At 35.5% G+C, this 21,421-nt stretch overlaps 1 protein-coding gene across 1 annotated transcript in view; it reads left to right on the top strand.

Moving 5' to 3' along the window:
• Nucleotides 1–21,421, top strand: part of COP1 (COP1 E3 ubiquitin ligase) — a 377,440-nt gene that overhangs the window by 80,177 nt on the left and 275,842 nt on the right. The window contains exons 7-8 of the mRNA XM_007947084.2: nt 9,101–9,160; nt 10,749–10,825. Coding sequence (XP_007945275.2) covers nt 9,101–9,160; nt 10,749–10,825 — 137 coding nt within the window. The remainder of the gene's footprint in view (nt 1–9,100; nt 9,161–10,748; nt 10,826–21,421) is intronic.

Raw genomic sequence — 21,421 nt, forward strand, 5'->3', positions numbered from 1 at the left:
GCTTTTTTCTGACTGATCACTTTCTAAAGAAGTATTGAGATATTTGCCTTGAATCCCACTAATTCTGTCTTCCATCGATTCCGTTCCCTATTCCTTTGACCATTCAATGTGTTACTTATTTCTGAAAGTTTAGTATCAATCTTCTGAATTTCTGAATGTAGATTTTGTATCATTTCTAATTTTTCATTTATTTTGTCATTTTGTTCTTATATTCTCTTTCAGAATTGTTGTAGGGTTTTCTCTGTGTTTTCCTCAATTTTGTCAATGTTTTCCTTAATCTGTCTCTCAATCTGTTGAAGATACCTAAATATAATACTTCTGAATTCCTTATCAGGGAGTTCCAATGCTGTGTCTTCCTCAGAGATGTGTTTTGGGTCTGTATCCCTATCTTCTTGCTTTATCTTGCTTCTTTGTGTGCACTGTGATGTTCTGTTGTCTCCGAGGCATTATGACCTTTTTTTATTTATATTTAATTGGTGATTGTATGTTGAAGTGACTTTCCCATGATGTTTGTTTTCTTTGGATTTTACCTAAATAAACTGTGCTCCTCTATTTGCTAGTTGGCAGTACTTATACACTCACCACCTGTCTCCTTTCCTTTTGTCAACCAAGCAAGCAAAGCAACTATTGCCGTGGAGTCGGATCCGACTCATAGCAACCCCTCCTTGGGTTTCCAAGGCAGTATCACTATGGAAGTAGATTACCCAAGCTTCCTTCCAAGGAGTTCCTGTTGTCAACCTCCCATATGTCCTTGCTGTCCTTGGCAAACAGAGCTTATTCTTAGGTCCCTGGAATCCGAATGAGAATGTTGTCACTTTGAAATCCAGAATGGGCACTGCTTGTAAAGATTCAAAGTGGTTGTGCCCTCGGTCACTTTAAATATCCAAAATGGCCACCGCTTGTAAAGATTCAAAATGGCTTCACCCTTGGTCGCTTTAAATATCCAAAATGGCCACAGCAACTTGTAAACATTCCAAATGGTTACGCCCTCAGTCCCTTTAAATGTCCAAAATGGCTCCCGCTTATAAACAGTCAAAATGGCTGCACCCACCAGACAGCAGAAAGTCCACAGGTCAGGTTGTTTCCCTCCTTGCTATTTCCCTTCCTAGTCAAAGGCCACCAGCACAGTCTTCCCTGCAGCCCTGCCGACCAGGGCTGATCTTTAGGTCAATTCTCAGGTCCCAACGCTACTCGGAAATATTCAGGCTATTGGTCCCATCAGAGTAGCTGACAGTCCACTGCTCTAACTGTCTCCTACTCACTATTCAGGTTTTTCCACTAATTGATGCCTAATCCACTTCTGTATATTTCTTTCAAAGCTCTGGGCTCCAGGATTATCTTCTATATCTCTGTCAGTTGATCTCTTTTCTGTGTTGAAGAGAGTCTGTTTCGCTTGTCTGCCTATTCCGCCATCTTACCGGAAGTCTTTGATCAATATAAATTTAAGACTATTTGTGTCTTATTTATTTATTTGGCTAGAGGAGGAGATAGTATCCAGTCATTCATTTGTCTGAATGCCCTGTCATGCAGTACTTCTTAGGCTTCTATTCTATGAGCATGAAAATCACTTGATGATCATATGAAAATGCAAATTCTGATTAAGAGACCCTGTGTTGGAGCCTGATATTTTGGATTTCTAGCAAGCCCCACATGATACTGATGCTCTTGATCCTTGGACCACACTTAGAATAGCAAGACTAAAGATTTTATAATGTTTGGAAATAAAAATATTAAAGTTACACATTCACTCTCACCATTTTTCACTGTGGAAACCTCTAGAAAGTCATAACTTTTGATGTTCTATATGCACCCCTTTTTTGTGTGTTTTAGACAAAATGTGTAAGATTGTGCTGCAGTAGTTTTACATATTTCTTTTTGCCTTAGACTTAGATTCATTGAGAGTGAGATTCAGTCAGTAGGAAAGTACCTGATAATAAATGAGTAAATGGATTAATGAAGTGACCAGTCCAAGTATGAGGCTACCTTGGAATTGAATGAAATGTCTGAATCTTTATCTGTGTTCTGAAATATTTAAGGTATTCATTAGTCATTGTTGCTTTTTGAGTATTTATCACTTCTCTTGGAGTCTACTGATGCCTGCAACAAATTGTTAGATTTGAAGTTGTCTCAGGTCATAAGGATACAGCATATCACTGTAAAAACTATAAAGTGTCTCAGATTTTCACCCTATTAGCAAGTTAACATGTTATTCTGGCACAGTTTCATACACAGATGCTAGCAGAAGACATGAGACCCCCATAACAGAGATAAAGGACATTATTACTGTGGCACAGATGACAGCATCAGTTCAGTTCACACTTGCATCAGTTCCCCTTGTTGGTCAAGTCCCAAGGAGATGATGTGGACCTAGGTGGATGTGCATGCACAGTGGATTGATTTGTGATATAATAGAAATCCTGAGCTTAGGAAACCCGATCTTTTAAAGGGGGCTGCTAGAAAATGTGTCCACAGTAATGCCTATTATTTTTATTGTACTGGTCAGAAAACAACTCTGCCCTCTGTTTCACCAAGCTGTTTGCTATACAAACATTTGTGAAAAGATAATCTGGAACAAAAATTATCACAAGATGTGCAGAAACACGAGAGATCCGTAGAGAATTGTTTCCCCAACAACTCTTCGTGTCATCTTTATTTGTCCCCTCTCTCTGTTGTAATGTTGTAATGACAGTCGGCCTCCAAGCACACCTTCTCTGATACTGCCATTAAGCACATAGTATCAACATTCTATATTTTTGTTATTAAATTTCTAGGTGAATTGTGCTATATTATTTTCAGCTTGATTTACTTGAATCTTACAATTTAATCACATCATTCTAGTTCCAAATACTTCTGGATTTGGGTTACTCTTGCATGTACTAATACTGTCATTGATATATTTTGGGTTTCCTTTTTTTAATGTACCCATGATTGAGTGATATTTGAGCATTTCAATTTTAATTACACAAGGCACTCTGAGCAGCAAGGTTAACATACTTTTAAACGTTTGAAGCATTTATTACATTGCTTCATAAATATCTCTATGATTGGAATTTGGTATAGAAGTGGTTTGTAATCTTTACTAGGCTTTAATTTAGAAAATAGAGTTGGTATTACTCCATGTTTTACTGCAGAGAGAATGAAGTGAGTAATTATATCTTCTTGTATATATGATAAAGTATGTTTGCATGCTTAATGATAAAAATGAAAACAGTTGTTAAAGATCTTTCCTCCTATAGAATAGTTTATGCTTGACTCATTTAAGTAAAATACTGAAATACAGAATACTCAGGTGGCAGGTTGCTACGTTTGAATTTGTTTAGGTAAGAGTAACATCCAAACTTTGAGTATTAACTTTGTGAATTCATAAATAACTCTTAATTGGGATTATGATGAGTCTTGGTTTAATCATTGAGGCACCAATTGTTGTTGTTATTGTTGTTATGTGCCATTCAGTCGGACCCGACTCATAGCAACCCCTCCTTGGGTTTCCAAGGCAGTATCACTACGGAAGTAGATTGCCCCATCTTCCTTCCAAGGAGTGGCCAGTGGGTTTGAACTGCCAGCCTTCTGGTTAACAGTCAAGTGCCTTAGGCACTATGCTACCAGAGCTCCAATTAAAGAAGTTAAATTTGTTTTTCAGATTGTATTTATTTATTATTCCTAGGTGACATCTGGCAAGTACTTTAGGGCTATTAGAATCCTACATTTATTTTTCATTTTTGATTTATTTTTCTGACTCTTTAATGAAGTGCATGTGCCTGGCACATACATGCATTTGCATTAGTAATCTATTGCTAAGAACAAATTACTTAAAACAACAAGAATGTAATATCTCAGTTTCTGTGGGTCAGGAACCTTGGAACAATATAGCTGGGTGCCTTCTCAGGGCTTTGTACTAGACTGCAATAACAGAGTTGGCAGGGGCCACAATCATCTCAAGGTTGGACTAGGGTAGGAACCCTTTCTGGCTAAGTCTTAGGATGTTGGATGGAATTACCAATTTTTTTGCCACATAGACCTCTCCATAGGAAAGTCACAATACGGCAGCACACTTCCCTCAGTGAGTGAGCGAGAAAGCAAAAGAAGGTGTTGAAGACAGAAGTCATAGACTTTTTGTAATTTAATATTGAAAGTGACATATCACCACTTTTTCTGTTTGTTAGAAGCAACGCATGAGGTCTAGCCCATGCTCAAGAAAAGGAATCATACAGGAGTGTCATTACTAGGAGGTAGGGATCATTGGAAGTCATCTCAGAGGATTTGTACTGTACCATTTAGCAACACTGGTGATGCAGTGATTAAGTACTTAGCTGCTAAATAAAAGGTTAGTGATTTGAACCCACCAGGCAGTTTGCGGGAGAAAGATGTGGCAGTCTCCTTCCATAAAGATTATAGCCTTGGAAATCCTATGGGGCAGTCTTCTGTATTTTAGAGAGTTTCTTTGAGTCAGAATCAACTCCACAGCAATGGATTACCATACCGTTTAATAAATATATGTATTTAAAGGAATGGCTAGTCTTCTGTTGTGGTCAGATTAAACAATAAAGCTTTGGGTTCATTGTAAAAGTTAAGATTTTCTTGTATTATATTTAACTTAATTTTGAAATACCCTCCTATATATTTTTGGTACCTGTCTTATTTACTATGAAAGCACAATTATGATGATTCTTGGCTTTCTTTGGAATTTTAATAAACGGAGCTTAAAATATTTTTAAGTACAAAATGAAAGACATAGAAAAGTACATAAAACAAATTTACAGTTTAAGGAGTTATAGTAGAGGGACCATCCATATATCTATCATCCTCATTAATAGTAGAATATTGCTGCTGTTGTTGTTGTTGTTGTTATGTGCCGTCGAGTCGGCCCCGACTCATAGCGACCCCTCCTTGGGTTTCCGAGGCAGTATCACTACGGAAGTAGGATTGCCCAACCTTCCTTCGAGGAGTGGCTGGTGGGTTTGAACCGCCAGCCGTCTGGTTAGCAGGCAAGTGTCTTAGCCACTATGCTACTAGGACTCCCAAAACTCCCTGCTTACCCCTTCCATGGAGATAGCAGCCTCCTTCCTTGCCCATTACATAATCACTATTCTGATAGTTATCATAATCATTTCCTTGCTTTTCTTTATTGTATTTATATATTTTTTTTAAAAAAAAACTTTAAATATACTTGTGCTATGTCTTTTATTCCTGTTTTTTTTTTTTGGATCAATGTTAAAATTTACCCACATTCTATGGCTGTGGTTTATTAGTAATTTTTTTTGTTGTATAGTATTCCATTATATAAATATACCTATTTTTGTTATTTATGAACATTTTTATTTCTTTCAGTTTTGGATTATTTACAAGCAATCCTATTACTGTTCTTATATAAATGTCCAAATATATATTAGCATGTATCTCAGATATGTGTCTAGAATTGGAATTGATGTATATCTTCAAATTTGATAATTTCAGACTTTTCCTAAGCAGTTACATTACTTACGCCTATGGGCAGTGGAATGTTACTATTGCACTGTGCTCTAGCCAATACTTGGTATCAGTAGACTTTTTTTCACTGCAGCCAATCTTGGGCTGTGTATTACTATCTCATTGTTTTAATTTGCATTTCTCTGATGACTAATGAGGTTGAGCACCTGGTCCTATGTTTATTCGCCATTGGCTTATACTTTTTTGTGAAGTGCCTCTTTTAGGCATTTGCACAGTTTACTATTAGGTTGATTTTGTTAAAGATTTATTGTTTCTAGATATAAATCCTGCAAATATTTTTCCCTGTTATATTAGTGCCTTTTGTTATCAAGTTAAGAAATAATTTCCACCTCAGATCATGAAGACATTTTCCTGTACTGTCTTCCTTTCATATTTAGATCTATGATTTATTTGGGAATTTATTTTGTGTATATTGTGAGGTTATAGGGATCTTTTCATATAGATATTCAAGCATCCCTTACTAAAAAGTCCATTCTTTCACCATTTTTCTGTAGTGCCATGTGGTCATATGAGCATCAGTTTTCCATATTTAGGTAGGTCTATTTCTAGGCTCTCTCTTCTGCTCCACTCTTCTACTTTGTCTATCCCTGTGGCAGTACAGCATTGTATTAAACACTAAAGCTTTAAAGTAAGTTACTATTCTTTGGGAAAGTCTCAGATATTTATGGATTTTTGTATTTTTGTATAAATTTTAGGGTCAGCTGCTACATTCCCACAGTAAATCAGCTGTGATTTTTACTGAAGATTACTCTGACGCTACAGATCAATTTGAGAGAGTATATCTTTACAATTTTGTATCTTCTAATCCATAAACACAGTATTTCTCTCTATATTAAGTTTTTTAAAATGGTCCTTAATTTTTAAAAGTATTTTTCTGTGTATCATTCTTACACATCTTAATTTTATATTTATTCTTAGGTCTTCAGTAATTTTTCATGCTATTATAAATGATGTCTATGTCTTTAATTTTAGTATTTTTACTGTTGCTGGTATAGAGAAGTACAGTTGATATTTTTTATATATAGATTTTTTTTTTTGTATCCAGCAACCTTGTTAAACTTTCACTAATTCTAATCACTTACAGATTCATTTATGCTTTCTGTGTGCACACCACAATCTACAAATAATTAACAGCTAGTTTCTTGAAGCTTTGTGATCTTTATATCTTTTATTTATTTTTCTTGTCTTACTCTGCTGGCTAGGATTTCCGGTACAATGATGCATAGAAGTGATGATAGCGGGGCATCCTAGTCTTGATGCTGATCTCAAAGGGAAAGCTTTCGACGTGTCACCATTAGGTATGATGTTTTCTGTAGGTTTTTTTAGGTACCTTTTATTATTCATGGAAATAAATCCCTCCCCCCAATTTCCTAAGAGGATTTTTTTTCTTTAATCAGGAATGAAGATAGAGCATTCTCCAAAATTTTTGTGCATCTGAAACTATAAGATTTTTCTTTTTCATGTAGTTTATGTGATTAATTACATTGATTTGATATTAGAAAATCAGTCAACTTTGTACCTACGGTGACCATCCATCCTGATTTGCCAACGGTGTCCTAGGGTTAGCACTGAAAGTCCTCTGTCCCATGAAACTCCTCCCGGATGGTTGGTCACCATGCTTGCATCCTTGTGTAAACAGTGTTGGTCATGGTATCATATTCTCTTCTGTATTGCTGCTAGGTTTAGTTTGCTAATGTTTTATTAAGGATTTTTACATCTGTGTTCATGAGTGAGATTGTCCTTTAATTTTTTTATTATACTGATCTTCCCTGCTTTACTATAAAGATTATATTAACTTTTTCAAATGAGTTATAGAATATATTGCCTTTTTCTGTTCTCTGGAAGAGTTTGTGTAGTTGTGTTGGTTGGATGTTTAAAGATCTTTCTAGAGAAGCTATCTGGACCTGTTGTTGTTTGCAGAAACTTTTAAATTATTGATTCAGTTACTTGAACAGTTACATGCTTATTCACGTTTTTGTTTTGGATATTACTTTTGCTATATTAGTTTTTCTAGGAGTTGTCTATTTCAAGTAGCACTTTTAAGTTTCAACTAGCCCCTTAAATTTTTAATGCACCTGGGGTTTTTACAGTGATGTTTTGTCTTTCTTTCTTGACACTGCTATTGCTGTGTGACTTTTTTTGATCAGTTTTTGCTAGAGATGTGTCAGTTTTATGAGTCTTGTGTAGCAGCTGACTTTTGGCTTTGTTGCTCTTCTCTATTGTATATTTTCCATTTTGTTAATTAATACTCTGTTATTTCCACCCTTCTGCTTTTTTAATTTTAAACTGTTTTCTAATTTGTGAACTTTAATGTATATATTATAATTCAGACTTTTTTCAAATACTGTTCTTTACAGTGTTTAGCAAAATGCTTTAGATTGGTAGATTGGTAGATAAGTAAATTTTTAGGCTATCAATTATGCATTTATTGCCACTGAACAGCAGGTGCTAATGCTAATCAACCTTGGAAAAACTGTTCGCCAATACCAATCATTAAAGAAATGCAAATTAAAACAATAAGATACTGTTTTGAAGAGGTAATATTACATGGTAGTTAATAGCATTAATTTGGGAGCAAGAAAGCTGCCTTGATTTGAATTCCAATTCTGCCACTAACTAGCTAAATGATCTTGTGAAAGTCATTTTAACCTTTCTTTGGCTTATTTTCCTAGTATGTAATAGTAACTATTTCATATCTGGCAATAAGTGTTATCAAAATATACATTGCTCTTGTTTCAAATTTTCAAAATTGGTTCAAAATATCTGGGTTAGAATAAGACAGCCATTTATGCATTCTGGTGATAGAAATTTAAATTGCATAGTGTTTCTGGAAAGCAGTGTTGTGTTACATAGTGAAGGCTTCATAACTTTTTATTTCTTTTGATTGAATGATTCCATTTTCAATAATCTTTTAATAAAATCTGAAGTGCAGACTGATTTATGTTCCAGAAGTATTGATGATAGTTTAGAAACAATTTAAATTTCCAGTAAGACATGGGAGTGGTTAAATAAATTGTTGAATGTTATCCAGCAATTAAAATGTCTGCATTTAAATGGCATGGAAAGAATGATGATGCAGTAAGCAAAATACAAAATACACAACATCTTAAATATTTTTTAAATCCGTAAGAACAAAATATTTAGATGTTAATTTCTGATTGCTTTTGATGAAATCTCACAGGATTTAGTCTCTGAAACTATTTTCCATTTATAAAATTAGAGTAACAACTGACTTGCTGATATTGTTTGTTTTTTGAGAATTAAATGAAATAATGTAAAAGTTCTTTGGATACAGTGTTTTTATTAAGTCACTTATTGTCATGTTGTTCATGTTTCATATTTTTATATTGTAAAGTCAAGCCCTGTGGTAATAAGAAAATAAAATATTGTGTTACCTTAAAGATAAGAGTTCCTCTTTTGCATTTTTGATACTGGACTTTCTAGTACTTTTTGTCTGCTTTTTTAATTCCTGCAGTTGACCATTAGTATTCTGTTTTCTGGAAATCATTTTTCCATATGTAAGGTTATTTTAATGATTGTGATGATGCCAGTATAGTTTGGTTTAGGTTTTTTTTTTTTTTTTTTTTTTTTTCTCTCTCTCTTTTAACTACAGCAACTGGAACAGATCCAGAAGGAGTTAAGTGTTCTGGAAGAGGATATTAAAAGAGTGGAAGTAAGAAACCATGACATTTTTTGTATCCTTAGCAACTTTTCATTTTCTTGAAATTGTCACGTTGCCTTTAAGTTGCTGCATTAAATTTATAGGTTGGTCTTGGTTCTGAAAAAAGTAACAGATGTTACTTTAATTTTAATTAAGAGTGCGTTTTTATAGAAAAAGCATTCTGAACACTATTTTGATGATAAAATGTAGTTTAAGCATTTTTTCATATTTTTTTTTGCCATAATTCTTCATGACTGGATTGAAAAAAAATCACTTTGTTGGAGTGCCATTATGTTAACTTAAATAAGCTCCTACAGTACCTCAGTTATTACCAATGACATGATTTGTGGCTATTCCATTCTTTTATTGATTACATAAATTTTACCTATCCTATGTATTACTGAGTGCCAAGATGAATTTTAAAATAAGAATATGTTATTAATATCCTAGGAGTGTATCTTGTTGTTAGGTGCCGTCCACTTGGCTCCGACTTAATTTACTTATAGAAACCTATGGGTGGATCTTTGGGAAACTCACAGAATATTATGACATGAGTTTAGTGCTTTCAGCGACATTTAAATTTAGTGTGTGTTTTTAATTACTCACATGATATAATTTTCTCTTGCTGATACATAAAAAAAAAAAAAACTCACTGCCATAGAGTCAGATCCAACTCATAGTTGACCCTTCCTTGGGTTTCCAAGGTGGTATCACTATGGAAGTAGACTGCCCAACCTTCCTTCCAAGGAGTGACTGGTGGGTTTGAACTGCCAGCTTTCTGGTTAGCAGTCAAATGCCTTAGGCACTATGCCACCATGTTAAATAACACTAGATTTTGTATGTAGTGAAATTTCAGTATCCCATTTGGCATTCCTAACTTCATTACTACTATATTTATGTCACTTGTTTGGCTATATGATTGAGCAGACCTTGGATTAGCCAGAAATAATCCTACCTGAGTAAGCATATTTGGTAACATTTTAAAATTTGCTTGATGTTACTGTTAATCAAAATGTAGATCATATAAAAGGAAGTTAGATTGTCAGTATGATTCATAGGCATAATTTATGCAATAATTAATTATGCCTTAGGAAAATTGCCTTAGGAGGGCTTGTTTTTTTGTGTGGGGAAGAAGGGTTCATAGTCAAAAATTAGAGTAAGAGTTGAATAGCATGGTCCAATTATCATTCTGTCATATTTATCTTAACACTTAGCAATAGTTAACTTTTCAGATTAATGATAGGACAAAAAAGCAATTGCTGACTTTAATTTTCTGGCCTTATAGTCTACTGTACATCTCATTTAAAATATTTATAATTTGTCTTTTTCTGTATTTGATGACTTCATTAATGATGAACAGTATTTATTAAATAACTTTTAGGGGCATGAAAAAAGAATTTGTACCATGTAAAAGGCTTGTCTCTTAACCTTTCAGATATCCTTGCTTTTATACTTTATAGAGAGGAAGACTTGAGAAATTTGAGTGTTGAGATAAAAAAGGACTGATGAAAATCTAGGAAGGAAAGGAGTATATCTCCTTTTGAGGTACACAGCTTCTGTTTGGAGTATCTTCTATAACTCAGAATATTTGTGCTTTCAGGAAATGAGCGGTTTATATTCTCCTGTCAGTGAGGATAGCACAGTGCCTCAATTTGAAGCTCCCTCTCCATCACACAGGTATGAAGCTTCAAACTTAGTAACATAAATTTTAATTTATGTAATGTAATTTTTGTAATTCCTTAGGATTTATGTCATGAAGTACACATAATATACTATTCCTTAGGAGCCTTTTCCATGCAGTGTACAAAACTCCAGAGAAATTACTTTTGGTCATGATCTAGAAATGAGATTAGATGGTTCATCTGTTTTTTTTACTGCTTTGAATTTTCATGTCGGGAGCAGTAGTGAGTAGAATATTACAATTATATTTAGAATTCACAGTTGGATTAAAATTTGACAAATTTCTTGAAATAATGGTAGCTTTAAATATCTTGTGGATTAAAGTCAGATGATAAAAATTTATAATTTGAGATCATAGAACAGTAATATTAGGGAAAATTGTGTTAAATTAAAACCCCAGATTTCAAATGAGGTATTAGATAGATCTCTTATTTTAGACATTTTTGTTGTTTTCTTATACTGCCTTATACTCTGCTAATTAAATCTTCCCTTATATATTCTGTTGCAACAGGGATTACATTTGTGTTGCTAACTACTATTTTCCTAGCAGTTTGAATAGTGCCTTGGTCTATTCAGTATTATTTGTGGAAACAGTGAACATTTTTGATTATTTCTAGTTCTAAAATTATATTTTATGATAACTGGATCACCTACATTTTGAGTTTTGTACTTTTATGCTTGAGATTTTCAAATAAGAATGATTTTTACATGAAGACACTTGTTTTTAACTTGCCAATCAGTTTAGGATAATGGCCCAGTGGAACCTCTTCAGATTTTAGTATAGCTGTAGGCTAGCAGTCCAGTTATCAGGCATTCTAATGCCAGTACAAGAGCTAACACTAGCCTTCAGAATTGGTATCAGTTCAGAAAAGCTATTACGGATTTAGTGTGTTGTTTTGTGTGGAGGATGGTCTAGTTATGGGGTATTCCTGGGAGGTGTGGTATTTTTCCCATCAACTGTAATATGGAGAATTCTTACTACTTTTCATTGATTCTGGTGTCACTTTAGCAGTGTAACTCAGATTGTCTTCCTCCATATTTTATTTTCTTTGAAATAATTAAGAATGACTGGGTATGTGACATACTTATCTTTAAACCTCATACTCATTTTGTGATATATGTGGGACCTTTATCAATGGAATGTTTATGAATGAGTGTCTACAGGAAAATATATGACAAAAAATAATTCACTAATTAAATGACATTTAATAATCGTATGTCTCTCTGTGTAACTATAGCATTTTTTTCTATCTATGTTGTCCAGATCTTTATTACTCAAACTCTCACTTGTTGTTAGATTTTATGAGCATATGACAGTGTCATACATTCATTAAATTGCTCTATTTTTTGAATGCCTATGACATGCTAGGTCCTTTTCTAGGTATGAATCTAGTGATATAAAATCTGACAAAATTTTTGCCCCTATGGAACTTACCTTTTGGGGGTAAGTGTTAAAGTTGGACAGATACTAAACAAGCAAATATGTAACATAGTAGTAGTATATAACATATAAATAGTACATTGGGAAGAATGACATGCAAAGAGTTTTGCAAAGGGAAACTCTTAGTTTGGATAGTTAGGTTTCTCCAAGGAGGTGTTGCTTAAGCTGACACCTAAATGAAGTGAAGAGTCTGTATGATGTAAAATAATTAGAAAGGTTTGGGCAGGATGCGCTTTAGATCTTAAAATGTTTATTTTGGTTCCTATGTGAAAAAATAACCAGCCTCCCAGGAATACTCCTTAAATTAAATATCCCTCTCTCCTCTCCCATATAGCATACCAAACAGAGAAGAGACTATATCTTTGTCTCTCCTACCCCTCACTCTCATCTCTGTGCCGTTGGAAGCAGGTGGAAAAGTTAGGAAGCTACTGCAGCACTCCAGAAGAGAGGAGATGATGATGGATTTTGGATTGGGATTTTATTGATGGAAGAGATGAAAAGTAGTTGTGTTGTAAAATAAAGCAGCAGATTGTAGAAAATATAGACTCTCATTACATCTATGGAAATGTTGGAGACATTAGTGATAAGTTATTTAATAGCTTTGTATAACCTGGTTATAACCTGGTTAGTATAACCTGGTTTTATGGTTAAGCTCTAGTGGCATGGTACCTAAGGCATTTGACTGCTAACCAGAAGGCTGGCAGTTCAAACCACCAGCTACACCTCGGAAGGAAGATTGGGCAATGTACTTCCATAGAGATACTGCCTTGGAAACCCAATGAGGGGTCGCTCTGAGTTGGATCTGACTAGACGGCATTGAGTTTGATTTTTGGTTGGTGTATAGGGGGTGTGATGGTAATATGTTACATATAGATATATATTTAAATTTTATTGTAAAATACATGTAATAAATTTACCATTTTAACATAAAATTCAATGACATTAATTACATTCACTGTGACATTGGTATATTTTTTGCCTTAGACTTTGAATTCTCTATAAGCCATTACTGGTAACTTTCCTAAGAAAGTTTTAAATTCTTCCCATTTATGTGATTTCTGTGTTAGAAATAACTGTTTAACAGCCCACCAGCTGCTTCACGGAAGAAAGATGGAGCAGGCTGCTTCCGTAAAGATTTGCAGCCTTGTAAACCCAATGGGAGTCACTATGAGTTGGAATTGACTCGGTGGCAGTAAGTTTGAGTTTTGGTTTTTGGTTTCATGATTGCTTTATTCTTTCTCTTTAAGCAGGTATTTCAGAATTGCCAATTATTCATCTCTTACCACTGTCTTTTCTGAACTTTAAAGAACATAGTTTGAAGAAAATGTGTAACTTGAAGCTTCTCATTCTGCTTAGGCTGGAGATGCTCTGATATGATCCAGATACTCACTGGAGTTATACTGGCAAAATAACTTTTGTTTTCCTAAGATAAATTAGTAAATTAATACAAATAGTAAAAAAACATTTTCTGATCTGGAATCTCTTTATCTATAAAATGCTTTTACTGATGAGAGATTTGCCATTGATTATAAATTTAATTTATTTTTTAAAAGGAGACATGTATCAATTAGTTTAAATTATAAAATGCTCGCTGAAGTTTCCTGTGGTGGTGGAATCCAAAACCAAACCCAGTGCTATTGAGTTGATTCAACGCATAATGATAAATATATAGGTAAAAATAATATAAAATATATGGGTAAAAATTTTACATAAGACATTTTTCTTTTATTTAACTCTTCCTCCAGACAATTTTTAGGTTTACCTTTCATTTTTATTTCAGTCATCTTGATGAAAGTCCAGATGAATTAAAGTATAGGTATAAAACAAGGGAAGAGCATAGGGTCACTCTATGGATACTAGGAAGCTTTAGCTATTATTAATATCATATGTAGGATAGTGATTTACTTTGAATATTTTATAATTTGACTGAGTAAACTAATGAAAACAAACTTGATATTGCATAAAGCCTTCTGGACTAGGTTAAGCAAATTCTTCTTTGCTCAACCACATAGCTCTATCCAGTTATACTTACTTGCAGGCATTTAAAAAACAAACAAACAAATACATCAAAAAGAATTGGGCATGATTGAAGCATTTCAGGAGGTAGACTATGATGAAGAACTGCTGACGGAAGAAGTTCAAGCTGCACTGAAGGCATTGGTGAAAAACAGTGCTTCAGGAATTGACGGAATACCAGTTGAGATGCTTCAGCAAACAGATTCTGGAAGCACTTACACATCTGTATCAAGAAATATATTCCCATTCCAAAGAAAGACGATCAAATGGAATGTGGAAATTATTGAACAATACCATATGCTAGTAAAATTTTTATGAAGATAATTCAATAATAGTTATACCCAAACATTGACAAGGAACTTCCAGGAGTATAAGCTAGGAGTTCAAGCTGGATTTAGAAGAGGATATTAAACAAAGGATATCAGATAGGTCTTGGCAGAAGATAGAAAATACCAGAAAGACGAATGTTCACCCGTGTTTTATCAGCTATTTGAAGGCATTCGACTGTGTGGAGCAAAAAAAAATTAGGGATAACATTACAATGAATTCTAGAAAACTTAACTGTGCTTATGAGGAATCTGTACATGAATCAAGAGGCAGTCATTCAAATAAAACAAAGACATACTGCATACTTCAAAACTGGAAAAGATGTGCAACCGAATTGTGTCCTTTCATCTTACTTACTCAGTTTATGTGCTGAACAGATAGTCTGTGAAGCTGGACTCCATGAAGGACATGGCATCAAGATTAGAGGAAGACTCATTAATAACCTGTGAAAATGCGGATGACACAACATTGTTTGCCATAAGTGAAGCTGACTTGAAGCACTTAACTGATGAATGATAAAGATTATAGCCTTTAATATGGCTTACATGTAAATATTAAAAAACAAACAAAAGTTGTAAATCCTTACAGCTGAACCGATAAACAACATCATGATAAGTGGTGATGAAATTGAAGTTCTCAAAGATTTTATGCTTCTTAGATCAACAATCAATGCCCATAGAAGCAGCAGTTAAGAAATCAAATGATATATCTGCATGGTAAGAATCAGCATGAAGCAAGTCCCTGAAATGTGTATTGGATTTATTTAATACTCACATTCCCACTTTTCCATCCTCCTTACCAGTTACCCCCACTGTTCGGAGCTTATAATTTAGAAGGATACTGTCCTTCAGACTGCCAAATGGGTATCCCAGCCTTGTGACATGCTGGCACCAATCTGGGGCTGGTTTTCCACTACTGCTTCAGGGTGCCAGTTTCAAGCTTGGGAGTTTAGTTCTGTTGCTTCCCATTCCTTTTTGGGTTTGTTGTCACTGGAACAACTCGGAATCACGGAGCGTATACCAATTGTCATGACTACAAATTTAGTATAGCCAGAAAAAATCCAAATGAAGAGATAAATGATTAAACAGGGTGAGATCTAGGAGGAGTCCCAGTGTTGAGCTTCCATGTCTTAATGGATTTACTACCTTTCTGGAGTTGTGTTCTCACCAACTAGGAAGGTCTCTGGCTTACTAGTCCAGACTTTTACTGGCTAATGCTGCGTGGTGTGCTAAATAATGCATTCTGAGGTTAGTTGATATCTGCCTCCCAAGTGAGTGTTTTTGGTCTGGCCAACCCTCACTTGCCAGCACAGATTCTCAGGTGTTGCCTGAAAATCCCAAGGCAACCAGTTACTTCAATGGTTGTTCTCCAGAGCCAAGGACAGAATCTATCTTACTTGGGGTAAAGTAGATCTTTTACCCCACAGTATTTCATTGGGCAACTTTGCTACAAAGGACTTCTTTTAAGTTCTAAAATGCAAAGATATGACTTTGATGACAAGGTGTGCTTTACTTAAGCCATGGCCTTTTTATTTGCCTTGTATGCATGTGAAAGCTGGGCAATGAAAAAGGAAGATCAAAGGAGAATTGATACATTTAAATTGTAGTGTTGGTAAAAAAAAAAATACATACCAGACTACCAGAATGAACAACTCAGTCTTAGGGGAAGGACAGCCAGAATGCTCCTTAGAAGTGAGATGGTGAAACTTTGTCTTGCTTATTTCAGACACGTTACCTAGAAAGACCAATTGTAAGAAAAGGACATCATATTTGATAAAGTGGAGGTTTAGCTGCAACAAGGGGCTCAGATGTACCAATGGGTGTGAGCATGGCAAAGGACCAGGCAGTGTTTCTAAGGTTGCTATGAGTTGCAGGGACTTGGTAGCAACTAATAACAGTAACAGTTAGCACTGTGTGTATGTGCAGAGATGTGGAGAGTGAAAGGGAGTAGAAATGGGTCTTTCATGTGGTGGTTGGAGAGGAACCCATTTTCCCTATTCTTACATATTGAGTCTTTGGCTGAATGTGGTAAGTGGCCAACACAATGTTAATTGTTCCTTCTTCACATATTTATGCTGAATTTCTTGGTTCTTTTTGACAATTACTGTTCAATTGCTTTATTTTACTTGGGAAGGCAACTTTTTTAAAATGTAGGAATTGAAATGTTTTATGGTCAAGACTAATCTGTACAAACTTACCACTAATTTATTGTGTATTTTTACCAAATATTCCTACAAAAATAAAATTTTCTGTAAAACTTTTGTTTTTCTTATCCAAGGGGAGAAATTTTAACACTATAGGGAATTCTCCATGCACAGGCTAACACTTTTTTTTCTCTCCATGCCTTCAAGGTTAGTGATTACAAGCAAATTTAAGAAATCTCTGATATATTTGGCACAGAGGACTTTAGAACATAAATGATGTTTTGCTGTATTTTAGTGGAGCTTATATATGGTGTTAGACAAGTATTAAAATCAATTGATTATTTAATTGCTAGTTTTACTAAGGACTACTTGTCTTTAACTCCTCATGCAGAGGAGTTTAACTTGATGCCATAGGCAGTGGAGGCCATTCAGGAATCTTAACGAACTTTAAACTTGTGCTAAAACGAAAAAATAAACAAAAAAATACAGAAAGCAAACTTACTTGACAGTAGTATAGAGGATGCTCTTCTTATATCTATAATTTCTCATTAAAATTGATAAGTAATAGAAATGCAACACAATATGAAAACATTTCTTTAATCAGTGCAATTCCCTTTATTTAGAATATTTGAAGAATTCTTTAATCATTCAGCCAGTATTTGGTGAGTGTTAGGCATGTATAAAGCACTGTTTTAGGCATTAGAGATACATTGTGAGTATGACAGTCCTAAAACTCTACTCTCGTGGTTACATGATTTTAGGATGAAAAATAAGTTGTTCTGGTCAGTAGATGATTCTGTTTGAAATATGATGTAATAACTTTTTCAATTCCAAGAATTACACTTCATCACAATTTGTGTTATTCTAAAACTTTATTGTTGTTGTTATGTGCCGTCGAGTCGGCCCCGACTCATAGTGACCCCTCCTTGGGTTTCCGAGGCAGTATCACTACGGAAGTAGGATTGCCCAACCTTCCTTCCGAGGAGTGGCTGGTGGGTTTGAACCGCCAGCCTTCTGGTTAGCAGTCAGGTGCTTTCGCCACTATGCTACCAGAGCTCCTAAAACTTTATTATATTTGTTTAATAGATATCTCAGGATTTTTTTTTTTAAAGGCACCTTTGAATCCTGTAATTATCTCTGCTTGATGAAAAAATATGGCGCATTTGAATTCTGAAGTCTGAGGTCTAAAGAGCACAAAGTTCAGTGTGCCTGAGTATCAGTTGAGGTTCATGGAATGCATATTCTTGAGCCCTATCCCCAAATTCTGATTCTTTTTTTTTTTTTAATTTTTCAAATTGTGTTTTGGGTACAGTTTTACAAAAAAAACAGATTCATTTTACACTGAACAGTTCATACACATTTTGTTTCATGGCACTTACTACATCCCTACAATGGAACAGCTCTCCTCCTACCTCCTCCCTGTGGTTACCCGTTCTCTGTGTCCTTCTTACCTGTACATTCCTATCTGCCTAGCTTTCCATTTTTGCAACTGCTGCCCTTTCAATCTCTGACATTAGACTTTCCTAAGGCTCCCTGGTACAGTTGTTCAGTTTGTAGGCCTGTCTGTTGTTTGGCTGAGAGCTAACCCGGTTTCAGGCCTGAAGGGTAACTTGGGGCCATAGTCTCAGGGGTGTCACCAGTCTATCTGACCAATAATTCTGGTCATTTTTGTGTTTTGAATTTTGTGTTCCACGTTTTTTCTCCCTCTGTATCTGAGATCTCTAATTTTAATCTCTTTCCTAGTGCTTTGCATTGGTAGCTGGGCTCCATCTAGTTATTTTGTTTTCAGGATCATGTTGGCTGAGGTTCTGGAGGTCCATTAGTCCCTTAGACTAATTGTTTCCATATGTCTTTGAATTTCTTTGCTCCAGATAAGATGAGAATAATAGCTGAATCTTAGATGGCTGCTCATAAGCTTTTAAGATTCCTGTTTCTATAGAACAATGTTTTTGTGTGATATGTTGTATCAATTGAGCTTAATGTCCCCTGTGATCATGGTTCTGAACCTGCAGGCCCAACGATTCACTCCTTCAGGTTGGTTGGTTGTAACCATGAAGTTATCTTGACTTTGTTCCCTGTTATCTCTGGATAATTTTGTTGCATAAACAAATACACATGTAGGAATACAGTCTGTCAAACCTACGTATGATCATGGATATATTCCCTTTCACCTACCCATACCTGATCTTGCCTGTCTGCCTATATATCCACATATAGACTGGTGTTTGTTATTATTACTGATAACTCCAGTGTTGTGTATGTAATGATATTTACCTTTGTTATCTATACCTCTTGTGCACTTTCTGTGTCTTCATTTTCTGTAGTGTTAATGTGTGGTCACATATTTTTTTTAAATTGCCATTTCCTTCACCCAAATCGACATATGTCTCTTAACCAGTCAGCAAGTTTCCCTCCTCACTCCTCCCTCCATCCCAACCAATGAAGAAAATTTTCTTGCGTAAACCTTTCCTTGACTTTTTATAATAACGGACTCATGCAATATTTGTCCTTCAGTGATTGACTTATTTCACCCAGCATAATGTCCTCCAAAGTTCATCCACATTATGAGGTGATACAAGGATTTTTCATTATTTTTTAATGTTGCATAGTATTCCATTGTTTATATGTATTATAGCTTGGCTTTTCCATTCATCCATTGATGGCCACGCTCCCATCTCTTTGCTATTGTGAATAGTGTTTGTGGTAGTTCAGTTTGTGTGTCAACTTGGCTGGACCTGGTTGAGTGGATGGGCAGCTGGATGTAGTATTCCCCATGATAAGACTGGTAATCACCTCCATGGTGGAATCTACTATGAGAAGCTGCCTTAGGGATGTGGTCTGCTTCCTGTATATAAGGAAAAGCCTTGGGGAATGGTCTGTAGCTTATGGCATGCTTGAAACCCTGCAGGTAGCTGTGTCGTTGGTAAGCAGCCTGGCATGCTCTGCTGACCCAGGGAACTTTCAGTGGACTTGAATTAATGGCCTGCTGTGTGGTTGGTAACATTGGGACTGTGCCTTTACTTGTCAACCTTGGGCTTGTCAGCCTCAGCAGCCAGCAGCTGAGTAGAGAAAAGCCTTCAGCTTCAGTGGGCCAGGAGTAGGAGGCAGAGCTGAAGCCCAAGGTTGAGAAGCTTTCACCCAGACCCTGGAGACTGGCACTTTGAACTCAGACTTAAAGCCTTTAAACTGTAAGAGAATAAACTCCTGTTTGTTCAAGCCATCCCATTTGTGATACGTTTCTGTCACAGCAACACTAGGTAACCAAAACAGTATTGCAGTGAACATGGGTATACATATAATATATTCATGACCTGGGTCTCACTTTTTTAGGATATAGTCCTAGCAGTGAGATTGCTGGATCAAATAGTATTTATATTTCCATCTTTTTACGGGAGTATCATAGCATTTTCCACAGTGGTTGTACCATTTTACAGTCCCTCCAGCAGAGTACAAGAGGTCCAGTCTTCCCATACCCTCACCAGCATTTGTCTTGTTGAATATTCTGTCTTGTTGAACTTTGTGATTATTGCTGGTATGAGGATGTTGTCTTGTTGTTTTGGTTTGCATCTATGTAATGGCTAATGATCACAAGCAATTCTTCATGTATTTGTTGGTTGCCTGAATGTCGTCTTTGGTGAAGTGTCTGTTCATATCTTCTGCTGTTCTTCAGTTGTATTGTTTATCTTTTTGATGTTGAGTTGTTGAAGTGTTCTATAAATTTCAGAGATAAGGCCCTTGTTAGATGTCATAGCTGAATATTTTTTTGCAATCTGTAGGTTCTCTTTTTACTTTTGATCTTTCTAATGTGCATAAGAATTTAATTTTTAGAAGAATCCCAGTCATCTAGTTTATTTTCTGCTGTCTGTGTATTTTGGGTTATGCTTAGTCTGTGCCATAAATTATGACCTCCACGTTTTCTCCTATTTTATCTTTGGTGAATCTTATATTTTGGGGTTTTACATTTAGGTCTTTCATTTATTATGGGTCTTGAGTTCGATTTTGTGTATAGTGCGAGGTATAGATCTTATTTCATTTTTATGCAAACGGATATCCAATTTGGCCAGCACCATTTGTCAAAGAGGCAGTCTCCCCCCATTAAATGGATTTCAAAACTTTGTCAAAGATTAGCTATCCATAGATGGATGGATCTATTTCTGGGTTCTCAATTCTGTTCCACTGCCTGTGTGTCTTTCGTTGTACCATTACTAGGCTGTTTTGACTGCTTTGGCAGTATAGTAGGTTTTGAGATTGGGGAGTGTGAGACCTCTTTTTTTTTTTCAGTAGTGCTTTCCCTATAAAGTTAGTGATTGATTTTTCCATGTCCTTAAACAGTGTTGATGGGATTTGGATCAGATTGCCTTGGGTGTACAGATTGTGTTGAGTAGTGTTGACATTTTCACAATATTCAGGATCTCTATACATGAGCATGGCATATGCTTTCATTTATGTAGGTCTTATAGTTTTTTTTTTTTTCCTTCTTTTATTGTGATTTGGGTGAAGGTTTACAGAGAAAATTCACTTTCCCTACAATGGTTCACATATACCTTGTCTCATGACATTGACCATAGTTTACCACAATGCAACAGCTCCCCTCCCACTTCCTCCCCATAGTTACCTCTTCCCTGTGTCCATCCCTCCATGCACTCCTGCCCCTTGAGCTGTCTCC

Source organism: Orycteropus afer, unplaced genomic scaffold, assembly GCF_000298275.1.
Source record: "Orycteropus afer afer isolate SDZICR_OR568_19922 unplaced genomic scaffold, OryAfe1.0 scaffold00175, whole genome shotgun sequence".
Classification (NCBI taxonomy): Eukaryota; Metazoa; Chordata; class Mammalia; order Tubulidentata; family Orycteropodidae; genus Orycteropus; species Orycteropus afer.